General features: G+C 37.6%; 1 protein-coding gene across 5 annotated transcripts; it reads right to left on the reverse strand.

The window, feature by feature from the left end:
• Nucleotides 1–1,572: 1,572 nt before the first annotated feature.
• Nucleotides 1,573–6,885, reverse strand: LOC117636493 (phosphoglycerate mutase-like protein 1). 5 transcript variants are annotated; one of them, XM_034371010.1, is made up of 10 exons: nt 6,567–6,885; nt 5,540–5,601; nt 5,278–5,385; nt 5,037–5,116; nt 3,894–4,056; nt 3,329–3,403; nt 3,088–3,176; nt 2,407–2,526; nt 2,200–2,244; nt 1,573–2,116 (listed from the first exon to the last, which is right to left on the reverse strand). In XM_034371010.1, exons 2-10 carry the CDS (start codon nt 5,597–5,599, stop codon nt 1,999–2,001), a joined length of 858 nt encoding a protein of 285 aa, XP_034226901.1. In that variant the 5' UTR covers nt 5,600–5,601; nt 6,567–6,885; the 3' UTR covers nt 1,573–1,998. The 5 variants fall into 5 exon arrangements, with proteins under 5 accessions (XP_034226901.1, XP_034226902.1, XP_034226903.1 ...); XM_034371011.1 differs by having other exon boundaries at nt 5,540–5,607; nt 6,567–6,879; XM_034371012.1 differs by lacking the exon at nt 6,567–6,885 and adding an exon at nt 6,263–6,360.
• Nucleotides 6,886–23,854: the final 16,969 nt, after the last annotated feature.

Here is a 23,854-nt window from a genome sequence, read left to right on the forward strand (position 1 = left end):
CAACTCTTTATTGAGAATTTTCCACCTACTAGATAATGTCATCTCCGTACGAGTAGACCCCGGAATTTTTTCACAAAATTCGGCATGAATTTTTTTCCACATATGAAAAAATTTCATCTCATTGCCTGACATGGGACAATGACAAACTTGGAGCCAAGCCTCAGACAAGGAAACATCTTCCATGGTGCTCCACGCCCCTCCGGTTTCGGTAAAAGAAGCCATAAAGATAAGAACTAAAAATAGAAGGTGAAAGAGAGGAAAATGTTGAGTATAAAGAGTGAATAATAGTAGAAGTAGAAGAAAATGTATGAGGATTGGTGTTGAAAGTGAAGGGTATTGATAGGTATTTATAGAAAAAAATATATATAATTTTTTAGTATTTTTTTAAAAAAATTTCAATTTTTTTTCATAATTTTATTGCCAAAAAAATGTCAACCGTTGGATTGGGGGAGGAGAAGCAGATCGGAGCGCTGGGGGCGTGCCACGTAGCTTCTACCCATTGGAGCTTGCGCAGGGCTGACGTTAGTGCATGCGAGTTTAAATTTTTTTTTACCGTTGGCACATGCCTTGCAGGAGCCAACAGTAAAAAAAAATTAAACCGTGCGATGACGTTTCGCATGACGTCATCACCCTTTGGGCTCAAGCTCGGGTTAAACTAGTCTGAGGGCCAGCCCAACTTCGTGGGTCCCACTCCCAACTTGGGCCTGGGCTCCTCGCTAGAACGTCATTTTTTTTTCTCCCCCCAGCCTTGGACTCAACCTTCCGCTGGAGTTGCTCTGAGAACTCAGTGTTCATTTGTCAAGATCTTGCCATGTGAGAGGGTCTAGAAAACGGTTCCAATCTTGGGAGACGAGCTTAAATCTTCCACCTAATTGTTTAGGTTGTCTTCAAGGCCTCGATTAGGTATTGCAAGTGCTTTGGAGCACACATGATATTACCAAGTTAGCTTTAGGACCATTTGTCAAGAACTATCTATGAGGATTTTTATTTTTATTTTTTATACAAGCGATATTAGGAGAAGGGGGAATCAAACCTAAGATCTTTGGTGTATAGATAAATGTTTTTAATCACTTGAGCTACAAGCCCCTTGCACTTACAGGGATGTTTGAGATGTTGACATAATATGCTTAAGGAGCTTATGCACCTAGTATGCGGAGAAAATCCCACTGTTATTATGTTGAAGCTCTATATGGTCTTGAGGTGGAGAATTATTGAGTCTGGCTGGGTGATGTAATGGGGTTACCCCCAAAAAGTAAATTTAAATTTTAGTCATAAAAAAACTTTCACTTTTGGAAAAAGCCAAAACTTTTTTTTTAAAAAAAACAACAGAAAAACCTCTCAACTTTCAAATAAAAAACAAGCAAATGTAAAGGATTCCTTAGGAAATCCAAAAATAAATAAGGGTAATTTTGTCCATTTTGGCTTCTTTTAAAAAATTTATCTCTCCTTTGGCCTTTTCCAAAGTCTCCTTGAAATAATATCATATTGAATGGTTTTCAGCTTTACTGGAAAATTAAACCTAGATTCCAAAACCTCATACGCATGCTGATTTCCCAATTTGCTCCGACTGCAGAAACCAAAAATTTCACCTGTTTACTCAATACTGACCATGCATCGACAGCCTAGAAGAGTAGCCAACAATGTCTGAAATTCAAATAGTCCATTCGCTACAGGTTATTGCTGAGCAACAAGGTTGAAAAACACAAACAAGGGAAGGACTTGCCAAATAAGCTGATGGGAGAGGCCAAGCATAAACTGACGTGTATTTTACAAGTTATTCTCTTGAGCAAATAAAGAGGTCTCATAAAATGCAATCTTGTACTCTTCTTCATGGACAAACCGGACACCACTTTATGCCTATGAATCTCGGAGTCGTCAAAACACAACAGGATGTAGCATGTAAAGTGAGAAGAGCCTGATATTCCAAGCATGCTACTATTTTATGCATGCACAATATTCAATTTGTTCGCGGCTTGTGGCAGCTTTCTTTCTTTCTTTTTAAACTAGGTTAGACTTTTCTTTCTCAAGGTTCTCACTAGCAACATCACTAGGGAGATCTAGCCCATCAGGAATCTTTCCTGGATAATTAGTTGTTGAGGAATCAGACCCTGTCATACTGGAGAATGAAGAGAGGTCATAAGAATCCTAAACAAACAGATGGAATCCCTTTTGAAACTAATGAAACAATCATAAGCTCACCTTCTGTCAACAATGACCATGGAGCGAAGCTCACAATTTGTAAAGCTGCAAGGACAGTAAAGAAGTGATAACGTGATGCTTGATGATTCAGCACTTTAAGTCCCTAATTATTTTTAACTTTAGCTAATAAAGTAGGCATGATCCTTTTGGAATATTTACTAAGCTAGTGATTTTTGCATAGAGTGAAAGTCTATATATCACACTTACTGTTTGCACATTTCTTTTTTCTCCAAAGGGTCACAATCATTTAGTAATGCACTTAGTGTGTGGAACAAGAATCCACCATGGGTAACAATTGCTATCTCTTTCTCTTTCCTTGTTGACAACCTGTGAAGTGATGAGAAGAAGGTACCAAACTCATATCAATTCAACTCTTATATTTATGTCTATGGATCTGTCAGAAGTCAGTAAATTTTCATACTTCTCAAAACTAGGGCTGCTATCTTGACACCCCATACAAGTTAAATCATACAAGAAAAAGAGCAGTAAAAAAAACATTAGGATCTCATGGAGGATGAGATCTTGAAAAGACCTGATAAACTAAAAACCCAAAAATTTGTGAAGAATAAGGCATAACACCAACAACGGAGCATGTGATCCATATAATAAGCTTCTTGCTTCTGAAGGTTACAAGATGAGCTTGATCAAAGCACCTTGTAAACCTTGATAAACTTGATCTGTCATGAAGCTGATATTCATGTAAAGCCCATTCAAAATTTATAAAACACATAGCCCTTTTTAGGAATCATTATTTAATCACTCATATGCAAGAAAACTGCATTATTCTAGTGCAATCTGGAGTTTCAGCTTTAGCACGTTAACTGATATTGGTTAAGGCCTAAAAGAATCAATAGAAACTCAAGTTCCAATAATGAAACAGGTACTCACCAGTTCAGGAATTTCAATCCCCTAGCTGCAACTTCCTCTTTCAGCTCCCTGACATTTGCCTTCCACAATATATCCTCATCACTTTCTATCTGTGAAATTAATGGTCATTTTGCATGCACATACTGAAAATTAGAAATTAATAACCATCTTTATGAACTGCCACCAAAGATGACAAGTACCATAAATTAAATTATAACCACTAATTCTTCCCCCAGTTAAAGTTAACTATCCAATTACTTGCCAGTGAAAAGTCAACCGCAGGAAATAGAAACTGATAATCGCTGATGTTCCTTCTGTTATCACAGGGATGAACTCCCTGCAAACAGAAATTTATAAAAACACATTTAAAGCCCTGAGCGTCAATATAACAGCAAAGACTACGTATTATTTGAACTTTTTTTCTTTTAATATGAGAGAAAAAGTAAATGAAATAATGCAACAAACAACTAAAAGCACCAAGTTCAGTATGATTTCAAACGATTTCTCATTTCATGCATAGAAATAAATGAACAAGGTTCTTTTCCTTTTCTTCTAACCAAGATCAGTAAGAAAATTCTGTCATTCAAAAGTACTTGGAAAACACAAGCCAAGTCAAGCAATGTTACATCACAAGAATTAAACTACCAAGGCACAAATGAAATAATTTACTCTCTTCCGTATGTATTGAAGATAGCCGCTAGGTTAATAATTTTCACCAACTGAGGTTTATCAATGCCCCACAATAAGTTGCAAATGATTCACTCACTTTCAGTTAAAATCATGATTAACTGCAAAGAAGACACCATTTTGATTTCTAAAAGACATACCAAATGCTCTCGACAAAGTTCTATTGCAATGATGGGCGGGCAGTTAAGACTTGAAATTGAAGGACGCTCACTATATCCTGCATTTGCCACCATTAGTGGCAATATATCCATTCTGTCTGTGTAGCCCTCACCTCCAAATACTCCAACAGCCGTTTGCAGAGCCCTAAAAAGTCAAAGCACTTTTAAGTAACGCTTAGCAGCATCTAAACCATAGAATGTTTTCCAGGGAGGAGGCATCTTCATATATATGTAGCATTTATGTTAAGTAAAACAACTGGTTATTTATTTCGTGGTAAACATATAACTGATTATAGCCATGTCATCATTTTTAACTTGATTGTTACATCAAAAAGAAAATTTCTAATGGACCAACCAAATTCAATAACAATAACACGAAAGCATAAACTATTTGGCCACTGAAACAAGTGTTTATATTTCTTTTCCTTCCAATAGCTTGGAAGAACAATAAAATAGTATATAAAAAATTTCATATATCAAATTAAAACAGAAGGATAATTTAAGATTGTCTCAAAATCATATCATCTATATCATCTATTTAGATGCTCAATGACACACAGATAGTTGTCAGCTTGTACCTAGAACGTTGGGAGTTTCCGTCAGTGACTACCAGTATTCAACTATTCATGCCAAGAAAGACTCTAATACCCATGTCCCGAATACACCAAATGACTCTAAAAAGAAATAGATCTTTATAAAATTTTAAAAGTTTTTCCATGTGCTTAGCAAACCTCTAACAAAGAAAGAAAAATCTATTGAGAAAATAACTAACAATTTAATTTCCAAATGACCCCTCTAGGTACCACATTTGCAACTCCAAAATAACACTTCTTTGAAGAAGATTTTTATGTACAACCCAACCCTTAGTTTCATCTCCTCTCAAGCTCCTTCCTTATGTAAAGGCACCTTAGTCTAACTAACCAGAAAAGGCCTTTTCTGTTGCTCAGTTTGTTTCAATGAAAAAGATTCACAAAATGGGTCTTTCTCTATAATTCTGCATTTTGTACTGAACCTTTCAAGTGACAAATACAAAAATAAATTTAAGAATCTCTGTTCAAGAAAAGCATTATCCAGCAAACAAAAGACAGAGAGCTGGGTAAAATTCTAGAATTATGGCATGATTACCTTAGCAAAGGAGATGTAATGACTAACTCAATCCTCTTGGAAAGCCCAGATTCATGAACATGCTTACGCAAATTATCAACCTGTACCCATAGCAACAAAAAATTTCATTACCATTATTGCTCTCATGACAATGTTATTTTATCTGTAGAAGGAAAATATTTGTTACAGGCCTTTCTTCTTTTTCCTTTCTGTTTTTCTAACACAGTATCTATATAAGAACAATTTAATGCCTTCTTCCCACCTGCTGCCAGCCTAGTGGAGTAAGATGCGCATCAAAATATTCAGGTTTCATTAATTTTTTGTAGTTCTTAGCTCCCTCTACATTGTGGATTCCTTGTCCATGCCTCACCTGAATGCAAGGATTTGTAAGACCACAATGCGATGATTTGAGAGAAAAATCCAAGAAATGGGAAAATCTTGAATGTCCTTCAAACCAAAGAAAAATAGCAGCTTCAAATCTACAACAAAATGTATGCAAATCCAAAATCAAAGTTGGTACCAACCAGGTGAATAGTTTTGCATCGGTGCAGCGGAAACAAACTTGGACTTGAACCAGTGTCCATATCTGCAGCTTAGCCAATAAAAGATACATTAACATTAAAAGGAAAAAAAAAGATGATCATAAGAGTACAAGAAAAACAAGGAAGCGAGTATTTGGTGAAAATTATAAATATAACCACAGTTCAAGATTTAAAGCTTCACATGTTAAAGAGATATAATAATCAGCCATTAAGTAGCAATTCTAAAAATACGACATGTTAATGTTTCGAAATCATCATTTTCTGCAGAACCCAAACATCCATATATTACTGTTTCAAATTCCTCATTTATGTTTGAAAAGCTAGCAAAGACTTGGGGAAAAATATTGTAGTCAGCAGGATGCGTTCATGACTCTGACATAGTCTTCCTAGTAGAATAAATTATCTGCAATGGAAGCCGGACACAATTCAAGCTGAATCTATGGACATTTATTTTTAACACATTTTCTATTTTGGCTCCCAGCATTCATATCCTTTTTTATCTTTCTTTCTTTTGGTCTGACTGCATTCACTTCTTTGTTTACTCTTATAGGCTTACTTCTCAAATCCCTCTGTTCTGAAGCCTACCACATCCAAAGCATTGCGTCCTATCATGGATTTCAACCAACAAAAGGAAGAAAAGAACAAAAAATATTAAGAAATTCAACCCAGTTACTTAAAATCAGAAAGAGTTCAGGGAAGGGTCACCATTCCCAAATGCGATGTTCCAAAGCCAAAATCTTTAATTCCCGTGCCAGCATTATCTTACAATTAAACCATAACACACGACATGACATGACTTCAGAAATCAAGCAAGGATTCTACCATCCAAATTCATAAATCAAAGGAATATCATGAAAATTATATCATATAAATCGGAAAAAAAAAGCACCAAGTCAGTAATCTGCGAAAGTAAAACAAACCCATATCTAATAAACTCACCAGAAACAACTACAAATTAAGAAATTGAAATATATGAAATACGAGCATGATTTGAGATGAAAGAGTTTACCAGGGGTAGACACAGAAGATAAGCAAAAGGGTGGACAGTGGGAGAAGAAAGGATGTTAAAGAAGAGTCTTGTGATGGTGATATATAGGAGTGGCCAAATGGGATTGACAATTCTGCTAGTACTATGGCCAATGATCTGTTGTTGGCTCTACTGGAAATGAAATGAGAGCGACTGGCGGACTGTCTGTTCTGGGCTATGGACCTACAAATTGCTTGTCTGCATTTTCAGTCCATGTAATCTGTGACTACTGGTTGGATAATTGTGGTGGTTCACTTTCAGATAGACGGAATAATGCCATACGATTTATAGCCAGTGTTTGATTCACTTTAACTTGGGGAATTTTTCTCTGAAAAAATAATTTTATATAGGGGACATATTTCAACAGTCCTGATCTTTTGGACCCTTGTAGTTCAAGAGATTTATGGTCACTCACCGTTGGATGTAAATTCAACGGTTGACTTGAATCGGGTAATAATCATTTATGTCATATTGCATTTATATAGAGTTTCTATTATTTGCTGCCTTTCTTCCATGCTAGCCCTTTGGCACATGAGTGATTGGTTTTTCATTTTTAATATAAATATTAGTAATTCAGTTTAAATTAAAAAAAGAGAAATTATCTGTAGTTGTGTCCTAAGAAAATTCATGATCTATTCTTTTATTTTAAATGTTTTTTAAATATGCATATTGTTAATTTATCATATTATCCTCATTTAATAAATATGTTCATTTGTTAATATTTAACAATATCATATTATCCTCATTTAATAAATATGTTCATTTGTTAATATTTTCTTTAAGTAATGGAATTTTTGGTATTTTTAATATTTTTACCATACTTTACCTTTTTCTTTATAGCTATAGATGAAAATATGTAAATACTCCTCATACGAAAAGGTTGGTTTTAGAATCAAATCAAGTCGAACATATGTCAAATTGGGGGTACTTTGGAAGAGATGAGTTCAACTCTAAAAGTGGCTCATGATTATATGATCCGCAAAGGTGGTTATGTCAAACGTAAATGGCATTTTGAAGGACATGACTTCGACTTTGAAACTAACATCTGCGGATGTGGAACAAAAAATTCCCAATGTCTTAAAAGGGCCTTTGTATCTTGAAATCAAGAAAAGAAAGCTAATTGAGTCATTGCACACTGGTGTAGTGTGAGTCAAGTTGTCTCCGATGTCAAAGTCAGGCTTAGAATACAAATGCGAGAGAGTGACGCTCTTAGTTATAGAAAGAGTTACCTTCTTCATTTAGTAGAAGTTGGCTTTTATACAATCTATGGGTGTTTCTCGTCGTCCTGGTCTACATGGCATGTGCTTATTGAGTCTGCCGAGACCCATTATCCCACGTTCATGTCAATTTGCTGTCAAACTTAAATGTGGAATAATTAATGGGTTTAATGTGCATGATGCTTGGGCCATTACTCTATAATGGCATGATTGGGCTTCAAATGTGTTAGGCTAATGTGTGGTCCAATTTCTCTGTTGGCTTAGCATAGGTGGCTTCCTTACCCAGGTGCTTCAAACGATGTCTTCCATTTCTAATCAATGCATCATTAGTTGTTTATTCATTTCCACGTGTCTCAAAGGGCAATTTTTTTTCTTTCTCAAAAGTCACTTTTGGTCCCTTTAGTTTGGCACTTCAATTACTTTTGATCTTGTAGTTTCAATTCCATCAATTTTGCCATTGTAGTTTCGTATTTGTAGCAATTCAAGGACAAGTTAGTATTCTTGTTCAATTTCTTTGACGGTGCAAGGGGCAATTTTGTCAACCCAAAACCCTTGAGCATAAAAAAGCTTGCCTAAAACTCACCCCATTTCATATTAGGGCTCGAAATTTATCCACCAATCCCAATTTTTAAAGAACCCTAAACCCAAATGGCAAATTTTGAGCCCTAATATGAAATAGGGAGAGTTTCAAACCAGCTTTTACGATCAATGGTTTTTGGTTAACGAAATTATACCTTGCACCTTCAAAGAAATTAACGAAAATACTAACTTGTTCTGGAATTGTTGCAAATATGAAACTACAATGGCAAAATTGATGGAATTGAAACTACAAGGTCAAAAGTGGTTGAAGTGCCCAAGCCCAAACAAGGTAAAGAAAGGCTGCCCAGGCGAAAACAAACGTTCATTTTACTATGGCCCAATGCACCATCCCAAGCGTCTCTGCCTAAGAGGGTTGTAGGAACCAAATACGTCAGAATTGGGGCCCACAACGTATCCCACCAGTGCTCGTTGTTCCCAAAAAGGGAGGGGACATGCAATAGGTTCCTACCATTGTTGGAGCAGGATTTCTTTCAAGAAGAAATACCTCAACAGGTTCTTGATTGAAGTCCGCACACTTTCTTAGTTGAAAGAGGACTTCAGATTACGTTCCCGAGGTCGAACGGTGGAAATAGGTGAGTACATGCAAAAGTCACTCCGACACTCAAGTTAGTGTTTGTGCAGCGTACTCTTAGTGTTCAATTGAATTTCTCGTACCTTTACTGGAGGTTTAGCCGGGTCTTTATAGCGCTTCGAGTTCTTGGGTTTAGCCCCACTTCCCTAGCTTTGCGCATCCCGTCCTCCACTTCATGGTAGTGGGATTAGATGAGCGTCTCCCTCGCTCTGCACTTCTCTAGTGGGAGGGAAGTTCGATCATCCCACGTCTTCTAGTTGTGGCATATGGGTTAAGCCATGATACGTGAGATTTGGTCCCCACAATGCCCCTCTTTTTTCCTCTCTACACACTTCGCGGGTGGAGAGGGAAAAAATGACCTAAGTGGGACTTTGTAATAGGATTTCTTCGGATTGAGCGCATGTCGTCATGGTGGGCTCATGGCTGAGCCCAAACAAACCATGTGTTGTCCTTCTTGGGCTTGCTGGTCAAACTCAGAAATATGATTCCTATTGGCCTGTCACAAACCCATGCATGTTGCTTTTCACACCGTGCATGTGAAATATCCAAACATGAATTTTCATGCACATTGCTAACTTTTCAAGTTCCAACTATGGACTGTTATCCCCATGTGGAGTATCCAAGTGCGGACAGCCAATCCCTTGTGCAAGTGGACCAATTTCTTTATTTTGGATTTCTACACCTCTGCCAATCTGGTGGTCCCCTGCGCACGATTGGCTTTAAGCTTTTGCCGATCCGGTGGGCCCCATGATCCTTGCTTTCTCTTTCCTAGCCGATCCCAAATGGGTTAAGGTGCACCTGGTTTTAAGCTTTTGTCGATCCGATGGGTCCCATGCCTCTTGGTTTCTCTTTGATAGCTGATCCCAACCCCAGTTGGGGTGTGCTTGGGTTTGAGCTTTTGCCCATCCGGTGGGTCCCATGCCTCTTGATTTTTCTTTGCTAGCCTATCCCAAGCTTTGAGCTTTTACCAATTCGGTGGGTCCCATGCCTCTTGGCTTCTCTTTGGTAGCCGATCCCAACCCCAGTTGGGGTGTGCTTGGGTTTGAGCTTTTGCTAATCCGGTGGGTCCCATACCTCTTGGTTTCCCTTTGCTAGCCGATCCCAAGCTTTGAGCTTTTACCAATCCCTTTATTTAGATCATTTTTTCCCTCTCCACCTGCGAAGTGTGTAGAGAGTAAAAAAGGGCGCATTATGGGGACCAAATCTCACGTATCATGGCTTAACCCACATACCACAACTAGAAGACGTGGGATGATCGAACTTCCCTCCCACTAGAGAAGTGCGGAGCTAGGGAGACACGCTCATCTGATCCCATTACCATGAAGTGGAGGACGGAATGCTCAAAGCTAGGGAAGTGGGGCTAAACCCAAGAACTCGAAGCACTATAAAAACCGGGCTTAACCTCCAACAAAGGTACGTGAAATTCAATTGAACACTAAGAGTACGCTGCACAAACACTGACTTGAGCGTCGGAGTGACTTTTGCAGGTACTCACCCCATTTCCACCGTTCAACATTGAGAACGTAATCCGGAGTTCTCTTTCAACCAATGAAGCGTGCGGACTTCAGTCAAAAACCTATGAAGGTATTTTTTATTTAAAGAAATCCTGCTCCAACTGCCAGTACTGGGCCCGTCCTTCGATTTACGGGCTTTACCTCACCTGCTGGATTCTCCATTTGTGATGGGCCTACCTCGGAGACCATTACTGACCCATTTGATGACGCGCCCTAAGTTGCTTTGTTTCGTTCACTGCTTGTTGTATTTTCGTTTCGGCTTTGTTTTAGTTTTGATGTACTCAACTATCTTGGGCTCGTTCCCAGAATTCTTGACTCACTTTATCAGACTTTATGAGTTATCTACTTGATTTGAATTTTAACCCTAACGTAAATACCTGAGGCTCAACGTAATGGTTTTTCAAACTTGGCCAAGGTCTTCTCGTTATGAATCACCATTTTCAAATTCAAAAAACAAGGGATTGGATATCCTATCGTCTCCGTATTACGACCTTATCAGGCATCCCTTAGTGAGCTACGTCTCTGGGTAAGCCTCTATATAAAGGGTAATTTGGTTTTTAGGTGAACATACCTATCCCACTGATGGCTCATAGACCCAAGCTAAAACTCCACTTCCGCCTTTGAGCAGATGTTCCAAAGAAAGTAGATTCTCCGAGGAGGAGGACTTCATCTCTGTCAAGGAGGGAGTCCCCGCAGCCAGATTCCAAGAGCCCTAACAGAATCATTGAGATATGCTCGCAGGATTCTTCTGTCGACTCTCCTGCGAATGCTTCAAATTACTCAGCGGTCCCCGACTCGCTCCGTGGGTCCAGGTCCCGATTTGGTAATGCCAGATGTGGAAGAAAGGTTACTATGAGAAGGCACACCCCTAGCGCATGTCATCCTTGCTCTGTTGGAAGGACGCAGGATAAATTTGGTCCTTCTTGCGTTCCTCGCTGCCCTTGTCACTTTGATCACAGCATGCTGTTAGCGAAATGCGACTTACTCAAGGAGGATTTGGCATGTGTCAGTGCCCAAGTGACTCGCCTCAGTGTTAGCCGCTCATTCTGATGGCATATGTGACGAATTTAAACAGGGTATCCACCACTTCCGTGTCAAGGCCAAATGGTTTACCCTTACGTGGATTGGGACCGTCTCCCCTTGCCATCAGACTAGCCTATGTCACTTGTGGGTTCGCACCTGTAGAGTCAGTAGTTTTTATGTATTTTCTAGCTTTGAATAATTCGGAGGCCTTCCTCCTGTGAACATTTCATGTTTTTCCCTTTTACGGCCATAAGAGCCTAATGTTATTGTTATGTTTGATCATGCGATCTTCGAACTTGTCACATGCATATCATGTTACTTGATCTCTAACCATGTCATGGTCTTCGATCATGTTGTAATCTTCGATCACTTCTTGATGCGCGATCTCCAATCGCTTCTTTATGCGTGGTCTCTGACCACGTCTTTATTGCGATCTTCAATCGTACTTTGAGTTTTTTGATCAAGCACATTCTGTGCCCATGGATTAGTATATGCATTTCCTTATTTACAAGGTCTTCGACCACGTGGATTCAGGTGATGCTAATTTAAAAAATCATGGCCTTCGACCAAACATTTTGAATGTGAAGAAAACATGTGTTCCATTAAGCGTTCATCGAACGATGGAAAATTTAGGGGAAATTCGAAAATGAAACCAACAAGCAACAAAGAAATGAAAACTATAAAATCAAATGAAATACTTCGTCAGATGAGTCGCATTCCAAGGACGTGGTACGTATTGACCGCTCTCGATATGCCTCAGCATATATGCCCATTTTCCATAAGTTTCTGTCACCTTGTATGGTCCTTCCCATGTTCGTCCAAATTTTGGTTTTGGTAGTTTGCAAGTCGTAATGCTGCAGCTTCTCGTTGTTCTTCAAGCAGGTCAAGGCTATGAGCTAGCTGCTGCTCATTATCATTGCTCCCTACCACTAATGTCCTGACTGTGGGTAGTCCAATTTCTGTGGGGATGACAGCTTCAGTTCCATAAGCCAAGGGAAAAGGGCTTTCGCCGGTTGGTTTTCGTTTGGTAGTGCGGTATGCCTATAACACGTTTGGCAGTTCTTCTGACCATTTGCCCTTGCATTGTTCCAGCTTTCTCTTCAAGCAATCAAAGATCGTACGATTATTTCTCGGCTTTCCTGTTTCCTTTAGGGTAACTTCGGGACGAGAACTACGGAATGATCCCTTTTTTTCTCGCAGTAACTTTTGAATTTATGGTTATCGAACTAGGTTCCATTGTCCATCACGATGGCCCTTGGTATCCCAAAGCGGCATATTATATTGCGCCATACGAATCTCACCACATCTGTTTGGGTCACCGTCTTGTAAGCCTCGGATTTCACCCATTTGGTGAAGTAGTCAGTGGCCAAAAGGACAAATTTCTTGCGCCCCACTGCAGTGGGTAATGGTCCTACAATGTCCATCGCCCAGCGGGCGAATGGCCAGGGTCCTACAACAGGGTTAAGTTCCTTGGCTGGTTGTCTGATAAGAAGTGCATGCCTCTGACATTTATCACATTTTCGTGAAAATTGTTCTGCATCGCGGGCCATGTAAGGCCAAAAATATCCTTGGGTCAGTGCTTTGTGGGCTAAGCTCCCCCCTCCCTTGTGGTTCCCACATGTCCTTTGGTGTATTTCTCTTAGCACCCATTCGACTTCATGTGGATCGAGGCATATGAGATATGGCCCTGAAAAAGACTTACGAAAAGGCGTATCATCTATAATTGCATACATGGTGGCCTTTATTCGTAATTTTCTTGCCTTAATCGGGTCATCGGGTTGAATTCCTTTCGTGAGATAGTTCATGATTGGAGTCATCCACGTTTTCTTTTCGGAATCAATCTGCATAACTCCAGGATCGATTGGTATACTGGGATCCGATAAGAGTTCCACCGGGGCTACCCTCATGTCTTCCACCGATGTTGATGCGGCGTGGGCCAAGCGATCTGCCTGACCGTTCATTTCTCTCGGTATTCGCTCAAACTCTATTTTTTCGAACTTGCTGGCAAATCCTTTACTAGCCGTTGATATGCCCCCATTCGTTCATCCTTAGTCGCGTATTCCTCAGTTGTCTGGCCGATGTGAGAGTCGTTGTGGACAACTAAGCATCCTACCTTCAACGTCCTGGCTAATTGGATCCTAACACTAGGGCTTCGTATTCCGCCACGTTATTTGAGCAGGGAAGTCTAATTAGATGGAATACTCCAGGTCCACTCCTTCGGGCGACGAGAGGACGATTCCCACTCTGGCTCCCGCCTAATTGGATGATCCATCCACATATAGTTCCCGTTGGGCTTGTCCAGATATGGTGTTTCCTTGATTTCGTCATGGTTTTCCTGTTGTTTGTCAGGTGGATAACATTCTAATAGGAAATCGACAATTACCTGGCCCTTTTGGGCTGTCCGAGTTTTATATCTAATGTCGAATGCTCTGAGCTCGATGACCCACTTTGTAACTCTTCCTGAAAAGTGTGGCTGGGACATGGTCGCCCTGATTAGTTGGGTCGTCAATACGATAATCGTGTGTGCCTCGAAGTATTGTCGAAGTTTGCGCTTGGCCGTCACTAAAGCTAACACGAGTTTCTCAGCTAGTGGATATCTTTTCTCAGCCTCAATCAAGCTCTTGCTCACATAAAATATGGGTTGCTGGATTAAATTTCCTCCCTTAGCAACACAAAACTAACAGCAATGTCAATGACAGCCATGTATAGGTATAAGGGTTCACCCTGCTTTGAAATAGTCAGGGTCAAGGGATTGGCGAGATACTTCTTTATCTACTCAAAGGCTTCTCTTTTCTGGCCCCATATGTTTCTGTCCTTGTTTCGAATTGCCTGGAAGAATGGCTTATAACGATCTGACGATCTTGAAATATCGGCTAAGAGCCGCTATTCGCTCAGTCAAAACCTGCACATCTCTAGGCATTCTTGGATCAGGCATATTCCACAACACCTCCACCTTCAATGGGCTGGGTTCGATGCCTCGCTTGTTCACTATTTGCCCTAAGGACTGTCCTGACGAAACACCGAATGCGCACTTCTTTGGGTTAAGCCACATGCGGTATCTTCTCAGTATGTTGAAGACTTCTTCTAGGTGCCTGACATGTTGGGATTTTTCCTGGCTCTTGACGACCATGTCATTGATGTAAACCTCCATCGTTTTGCCGATATGGCTTTTGAACATCTTGTTCACCAATCTTTGAACATCTTATTCACTAATCTTTGATTTGCGGGCCCCAATACCCCAGTGCTCGTTGTTCCCAAAAAGGGTGGGGACACGCAATAGGTTCCTATCATCTACTCAATCCAAGGATGCCACGTCACCAAAGATTCAACAGTCCCACATCAGAAAAGGACGGAAAAGATGTCACATCCTCCCAATATAAAAGGAGATACTTTCCACCTAAAAAAGGTAATATGACTTTCCTTCATACTTAAGTATAGTACTTTCCGAACCTCCTTTAAGGAAGAATGATGACTTCGGCATTGGAGGGTGGTTGGTGGACCCACCACCACCTCTTCAGGCACCATTGCCTGTTTCCATTTTGATGAGTCCATAATTCACTATCTTCTTATAGCCTATTTGCTTCATTTTCGAGTCTAGGTCTCTTTCTTCCAAGCATTTAGATGTGTTTTTTTTAGCTTTGATTGGTCTACTGAACAAAATAAATCAAAGATTATGGTTTCCTATTCAAACTAGGAAAATTAGTTCTCCTTGTTCGGGAAGGAATCAAACTTAATGAAGGAAGTGACATCGATGGGAAGCTCGTGGACATTGAATTGGAAAGTTTCCTTTTTTGATGAGGAATCCCGTCTCAAATAGGAAATAGAAAGATTCTATAAGCTTATAAAAGGTACCATATCAACATGTCATGTTATCAATGCCACCTCATCATCCTACAACTTTTTCCTAAAATTGCCAGTGCAGAATAATCAATTTCTCAAAGTCAATATGAATTCCTCATAATGAACCAGCTAATAAGCCATATATCATTGAAAATATATGAAAGTTAGCTTTTCGTAGAATTTTATGTTTGTGATTTGGATACTTATAGAAAGAGTTAAGGCATTTTAAGCGCAGAATGCTCATTTCAGAAAAGTCCTTGCTTCCCAAGCAACTTTGCCCAGTTGTCCTAGGATTTTCATTTCGAGGGTCTGAAAAGCTAATTCCAAGTCAAATAAGGAGAAAGAAGAGTTTTTCCTCCCTTCTATGAAAGCAAGGGATACACCAGTTATTCAGAGAACTCATCCATCCCCAAAATAAGTCAAATTGAGAGAGAGTGCTTCTAGCATCCGTCGTCCACACCTTGTTGCCGCCACCTTATTCTTCTATTCTTCGTCTCTTCTCTATGTTTTTCTTGTGTTTTATTTATGACTATGTCTAACTATGTCTTTTAGATAAGACTAGGATGATGCCCTAATGTTATTATTTATGTTTTGGATGCTAAGTTAATTGAGTTCCAGATTTGATTGATGAATTCTTAATCTCTAGTTTATTTGGTTCTACTTGTTTGAGTTCTATTGATTCACGACCTTTAGGACTTGCATCTATAATATTTGTGTGTTGTGTGTCGACTTAATATGTTGCATGTTTCAACTAGCTCATAGGGATTAAGGATAAAAAATACATCGAAGTATTAATACGATACTTGGTTTGTTTGATTCCTTATTTCCATTGAACTTAATGAATTCCTAGGTTCCTATAGTTATATTGACTATAGATGATTCGCATCTAGGGATATTAGACATGTGCCCTAATACGGATAGTAATCTTAGATGTGGAATCTTCATCAATCGAATTTGTTGATTTTATTAACTTGTATCCTAGAAAAATGGGTAAGAAAATTAGTGGTTGAATATGATGCATTCATAATTATCATATTCAACTTATAACCCTATCTTTAAATGTTTGTTTGCTTTTTTTGTTTGATAATTTTTTTTTTTTTCGTTTCAATTTATCTTAGTTTAATTTTAGTTCAAATTTAAGTTCTGTTACACAACCAAAAATTGAGTTAGGTTAAAGAACCATGATTGATCACAAATCTTTGTGGGAACGATACTCGTACTTGCATCACACTATACTATAAATCGATTTGTGCATTTGCGAGTTTTAATTTGACTTAAATTGATTTAATATTTAGGCTGGTTTACGCACATTACATTTCAAGGGAATTGGAGCCGTTGTCCACCTCACTTGGCCACTCCAAGTGCAAGAAAAAATATACAAGAGTGTGACAAACCTTAAGTCCACTCTTGAAGAAGGGTTGACTGGGTTTTGACTCATTCTAATTGGTGGTGCGAAATTCACTCATCAACATTATGGACGCAACCTGATAATTTTGTGAACATCAAGGACGTTTTCAAAACTCTTTTTTGAATGTGAATAAACAAAGAAATCTGGCCCAACATAAAATAGCTTTGACTTGCAGACTAGTGGTCTCGAGTTCAAACTTTTATGGCACATTGGTAGTATGCGTATGGCAAAACCACCCTCTCATTTTTAACTTTGTCAAAAAGAAAGATGAATGTGTAGAATTCTTTTCATTTAAGTAGCTCATTGGCAAACACGTGATTTTAATTTTTTTAATTTGATTTTTTTAAAATTATAAAAACATGTAAATGTATTATATGACCGTTATTTATTTAATACTTTTAATTATTAATATAAGCCTCCCTGCACGTGCGGAAAGTCTTTTTTTTTTTAATCACATTCGCTACGCATGACTTACAATTTTAATTCTTTTTCTTTTTGCAATTGTTTTTCTAAATGCGCATTTTAAAATGCTTTTTTTTTATTTTGCTCGCATAATTTAAATGTTGCAAAAAGAAAAAGAATTAAAATTGTAAGTTGTGCAGCACGCGTCATTAAAATAAATAAAAACCAATACTTTCCAATGTTCTAAGAATCAACTTGGAAAAGGCAAAAGTAAACAAAGGTGGCAAAAGAGTTCACTAATTCATGCTTTTTCTTTCACTAATTCAAATTCTCGTTCTAAGTATTACAGGGCTTGTCTCGGCTCTACTGACATTAAGGTAGTGGACTCAATTTCTAGACCAATACAAATATATAATGAGAACACTGCAGCTATTTTTCACTGCATGAACAAAAAGATGTCGTCTGGACTTCGACAACGTAGTCAGGTTTGATCACATCAGAACTCAAGATATGATTGCAGATCCGTTCACAAAGTTTTTGACTTCAAAAACTTTTCTGAGACATGTTGAGAGCATGGGACTATTTCCTAGTTTTGATGCTGCAATCTAGTAGGAGTCTTGTTCCCATTCTGATATTTTACTAGTTTGTTTGTTTGTTTATTTTGCTGTTTTCTGGATGGAGGGATTTGCATTTAAGGATGTCAATTTGGTTGATTGTTTTATTTATTATTGAATAAGTTCTTCCATTTTGACTATTTAGTTGTTTAAACTTATTATGCAACTTTGTTTATGCATGTGAGTTTATGGTCTCTTTTGAGACACTATTGTTTTAATAACATTGCGGATTGACTCTTGCTAAGTGGTAAAGGGGTACCTGTACTAAAATGCATAAAGATTCATATTAAGGATCAGTACATATTAAGGTTCGCTTTGTAGGTGCTTCATGTGTTTTGAAATTGCATTATGTGATTATAGATGGCCTGTTTTTAATAGAGAGAGAGAGAGAGAGAGAGAGAGAGAGAGAGAGAGAGAGAGTTGTTCTTGTCTATAGTTCGTTTTGTCTAATCACTTTTCACAGTAGCTTGAGGGGAATGACTTAACTGTTTTAAACTCATGGCCAATAAAGATTATCAAACCTTTCGGAATACAGAAGTTTAGTGTTCTAGTGTTTGATCTAGTGGGAGAATGTTATGTTTTCTTATTTAGATCGATGCACTAGATACTAAATTATATCAGGTTTTGATAAGAGTTTAAATTAAATTGTACCTTGAGGCCCAAACTTAGTGAAATAAGGAAGGGTTTTGAGGCCTATTGAGGGGTCCTATTTATTTCCATTTATGCGTGAACCGATCTGGTGGGCTTGGAAGATTATTCAAGTCGACCCTCGGTGATGAGAAGAGACGACTTGACCTAGCCCTATATAAGCTTAAGGCCCTGCTCTCATCAGACATGTTCTCTAAACCTATTCTCGTCATAACGAGATAGAGCAAAAGTCTTGAGCCGTTCATGTTCTTGCTCGGATTGCTGCTGCTATAGATTGGATGAGTTCAGAAGCTGTGTACTCATGGAAGATGGCTCCAAGTATGTCTTCATGTCTTTATACATATTACAGTTTTGTGTGAAAGATCTTATTTGGGCATAAAGAAATCTAACATGGCGAGGTAAATCAAATATGGAAATTCGTGGATACTATATAGGCGCATAGTCGAGAAAAGACTAATACTTTCCCACATTCTTTGAATCACCTTGAAGAAGAAATAGAGAAAAAAATGTGGCAAAAGAGTTCACTAATTCATACATCTTTCTCTTTCACTAATTCAAATTCATGTTCTAAGTATTGCAGGGGTTGTCTCGACTGTATTAGCGTGGAAGAATAATGTTTAATTGGCGCTAAGCACGACTTACAATGGATACTGTAGGGGATTATAATATCCAACACAATCTTTAAGGTTTATAAGTTAATCATCATTTGTTTGCACAATGATATTTCGACCTCTAAGGTTTTCAACTTCCACATTGCCAATTATTATTACCGCAACCTCGAATGCATATGCCAAACTATATTGTCGATTTGTATGTTGTTCTTTGATAATGAGTTTTTAATTTTTAAAATTTTGTCATTATGCAAGGTGACGAATTGTTTGCACAAATGGAATATAATGCATCAAGATTTGTTATATCTTTTCAACCACATCTCTATTTAGTGCTTCACTCTCTTGCATCAACTGTTAATTTCATGAATTGTGTCATAAATATACATTTGTAAGAATCTCGATCTGTTATCTTCCACCTGTAAACAGACTTCTAATCTTATGATATATGGAATCTCGACCACAAAATGTGTAAATACCACTTCTTCCAGTTGCTAGACTTTCATCAACATGCACACCCGTTAAAGTGAAGGCAAAGACATGATTATAAGCTCGAATGTTTTTCCTCCAATGGGTAGATTGGTTGTATCATTGTTCATTCAAGCCTGATGGAATGATATTGGAGGTAGCTTAGTCTTTTCATTTAAGCAACACATTTGTAAGGTTTCATGATAAAACAAAGGGATAAAGCTCAAATCTTGAAAATCTTTTGCCAATTGCAAAGTCATTATCAAATAACAACCTGCAAATCATCGACAATATAGTTCGCCAACTGCATCCCCGATTGGTGCAATAATAGTTGGCAATGAGGAATTTGAAAACCTTCAAGATCAATATATCATTGTGCAAACAAATTATGGTCAACTTAGGAATGTTCACGATTGTGTTGGATATTATGATTTCCTACAATATCCATTGTAAGTCTCGATAATGCCAATTAAACATTATACTTTCACGTAGATAGAGCCAAGATAACCCTGCAATACTTGGAACAAAAATTTGAATTATTGAATTAGTGAAAAAGAAAGATGCATGAATTAGTGAATTACCAATTGTAAGATGCATTTCCTATTAAAAGACTCGTCTAGAAAACTACAATTCCTAAACAAATAAAAAAAAAGTATGGAAAGGCATGTGAGTAATTGAAAAAAGGTCATCTATAAAGGAAAATTTTGAAGATGACCATCTATAAAAATACAATTACAAAAATAGAGAAAGAAACTTTGTAAGTCAAGCGTAGCATGTGTGATAGAAAATAAGCCTCTCGAGATGCATGAATTAGTAAACTCTTTTGTCATCTTTGTTTTCTCTTGTCTTCTCCAAGCCGATAATTAGAACTTGGGAAAGCTAAATATGAGGTAAGCTAAATCTTTATTCTCTCTTTCTTCAAGTCATATTGGATTTCAAGGGGTACTAAATGTGAGGCAAGTTAAATATGGAAATATGAATATGAGAGAATTAAAATGTAGAGATAGCACAATTGAGGACAACTCGCTACCCATAGGGTAAAAAGTAACTTGATTATGATGAGAATCTAACAAGATGTTACAGTACTGTAAAAGTATAATATTTAATTAGCGGTAGAGCTGAGACAACCTCGCAATACTTAAAACGGGAATTTGAATTAGTGAAAGCAAAAGATGCATGAATTAGTGGACTCTTTTGTCACGTTTTTTTTTTTTGATTTCTCCAAGTCGGTTATTAGAAAATGAGAAAGTATTGGCCTTTTTTCTTTCCACTCCCTACAATATCCACGAATTTCCATATTTGACTTACCTCGCTGTTCTATAAATTACTTTCCGCTTGTGCGAGAAACCTTTTTTCAATCATGCACGCTATGCGCAACTTACAATTTAAATTCTTTTTCTTTTTGCAATTGTATTTTTCTAGATGCTCAGAAAACTCAGTTTAGGAAATAAGAGATTCAGAAAATTTCATGAGATGAAAAGGAAACAAGCTGTAGCTTTTTTCGGATGTTGTTCCCCTCAGGCTACATCATGTATATATATACACAAATTTCAACACAAATCAGTCTCAAGAGCCAGACCCTAAGAAGCAAATCAATCATCGAAGTCCTCAATCTGGCAAAGGCGGAGCCTCTGCCAAGCAGCCATCTTCTGAAGGTTTTGCCACATCTTTGTTTTACCGTGATGGATGGAGGAGTGGAGTTGGTTGTGGATGTGGATGGTGCATTGGTCACAATAGAGGAGGTAAAAGTGGCGCCAAAGCCATACCCAATTTTTTCCACAAGAAAGTTAATTACATGCCAATCTTGGACTGAAACAACCTTTTTCAAAATAGGAATGGCTATAATATGATTATTTTCCAGAATAGGAGAAAAGTATCCAAAGAAACGTTCCCACAAATGCTTCTTTGCCTCATAAGTAGAATTCAACTCCAATTGCAATGCATGCCCTTCTTCATTTGTCCAGTTTAGGTTTTTCAATTCATCCAGGTTTTCTTCATATTCTGTCATTCGTTTTATAACATTATATAAATACTAGAGGTTAGCATTTGTTCTTAGACTTGTCACAACCATTTTCCCATTTGGGGAACTGAGTTTTCTTTTGGTAAAAATTGGGGAAAATTGGTTTTCTTTGGTAAAAACTGGGGAAAATGAGTTTTCTATAAATTACTTTTCTCGCATGCGGGAAGCCTTTTTTCGGTCACCCGAGCTATACACGACTTACAATTTTAATTCTTTTTATTTTTGCAATTGTATTTTTCTAGATGCGCATTTTAAAGAGAAAGATGCCTGAATTCTAGAATTAGTGAAAAATATGCATCAATTAGTAAATTAGTGAATTACTTTCATGCTACTGCAAAATGTGATCGAAAAAAGGCCTTTTGCACGCTTGGAAAGTAATTCATAGAATGGCGAGATAAGTCAAATATGCAAATTCATGGATGCTGTAGGGGCGCGTGATGGAAAAAAGGCAAATACTCTCCCACGTTCTAATAATTGACTTGGAAAAGACAAAAGAGAACAAATGTGGCAAAATAGTTTACTAATTCATTCATCTTTCTTTTGTTGGAAAAAAAAACTGGGTCTAATTGCTATATTAATGCATAGAAAATTCAAAATAATTTATGCAAATTTTTGCTCAAAATTAATACATATTTAAACACATGTACAATCTAAGCTAACATGATATGGATTGGAAAAACCTGGAAATAATGGTCGATGTAAGTGCTAGGCACTCTATCCTTAAGACAATTTATGTCTCACTATTGTGCTCATGGTTGATTGGCGTTTGTCTCCCAAGATACAATGACCCCGTCCTGACGATAGTAGCACTCCAAATAATAATGCCCTAGTGACCCACGATTATGTTGAACTCTCTCATATGGACTCACTTATGAGACTACAAAAATCTCTATAATGCACTATGTAATGAATATGTATATGTAAAAGTCATATCTTAGTCTATCTAACATGTGAAGATCTTGCCTACTTACATATGTTGAGGAGCCATTTTTCAAAATATGTGACTTTATTTGAAAGGTCAAGTGATGCATTTGTTAACTTAGAAGATGCATTACTTCAAACTTGAAGAGATATATCTCTTCAATTTTCATTTCCATTTAATTTCAAAAAATTATAACAAATTTTCTAATTCTAAATATTGCAGTTGTTGCCTCGGCTCTATCGACGTGAAAGTATAATGTTTAATTGGCGCTATGAGCTACTTACAATGGATATTGTTGAAGATCATAATATCCAACATAATCTTGAACGTTTATAAGTTGTCCATGATTTATTTGCACAATGATATTTTGACCTCTGAGGTTTTCAAATTCCTCATTGCCAACTATTATTGCAATAGCTTGGGATGCACCTGGGATGCATATGGCAAACCACCACTTCTTATAGGTTCTATACTTTCATCAACATGCACACCCATTGAAGTGAAGGCAAAGACATGATTATAAGCACAAATGTTTTGCCTAAAATCTCCCCTCAGTAGATTGTTATAGAAGAGTTCATTCAAGACTGGAGGGGATGGTATTAGAGGTAGCTTAATCTTTCTATTTAAGCAACACATTTGGAAGGTTTCATATTAAAACATACGGTCTTCACATTTTGGACATGCTGTTGAAGCTAGTAATTGTAATTTTGTAACTCCAATGTTCTCATAAAAATTTCTAGCACAATTATGTGTTCCTGTTATTCCCACTGGACATTGTCTTTGAGGAAGATTGGTGTTATGATAAGTTCTATTCTCATTGATGAGATTAAAATATTAGTCTGTTTAGAAAGGAAACAATAGTAATAAGATGATTAGGGATTGACTTTGACTCTGAGTTTGACCGTTGACTTTGACTTTGACCGTTAACTTCAACGTCTTATCTTCTTCTTTTGTTTACCAAGTTTCTTTTATCTTCATTTGCACCTCTAATCTCATTTCTTGATGTGCGATCCATAGGTTCCTATTAGGAAGGTAGTAGGTAGACTCAACTTCTCTGATTTGACTTGTGAATTAAATTTCGCTATTTAATGAAGGGAATATTGTGGGAATGGTGTTGTGTAGAGATTTCTAAAAACTGTACAACCAAACTTTGATAGTATAAGTCACCTAGCATGCCATATCTAATATGAAATCAAAGTAAGAGTGGAAGCATTAAATAAACTAGGGATTCATGCAAGTCTTATTTAGTCTCAATCTTTATAAGTCTATGAAAGTATGCATCAAAGACTCTCTAAATCTTATTTGAGAGAAAGATTAGATGTTCATACCCTTGGAGCGAATCTTGAAATCAAGAATGGTGTTTAAGTAGAGGGAGTGGTCCCTTTGTTGTTGGCTCTCCCTTTGATGTTGATTCT

Source organism: Prunus dulcis, chromosome 8, assembly GCF_902201215.1.
Source record: "Prunus dulcis chromosome 8, ALMONDv2, whole genome shotgun sequence".
Lineage (NCBI taxonomy): Eukaryota > Viridiplantae > Streptophyta > Magnoliopsida > Rosales > Rosaceae > Prunus > Prunus dulcis.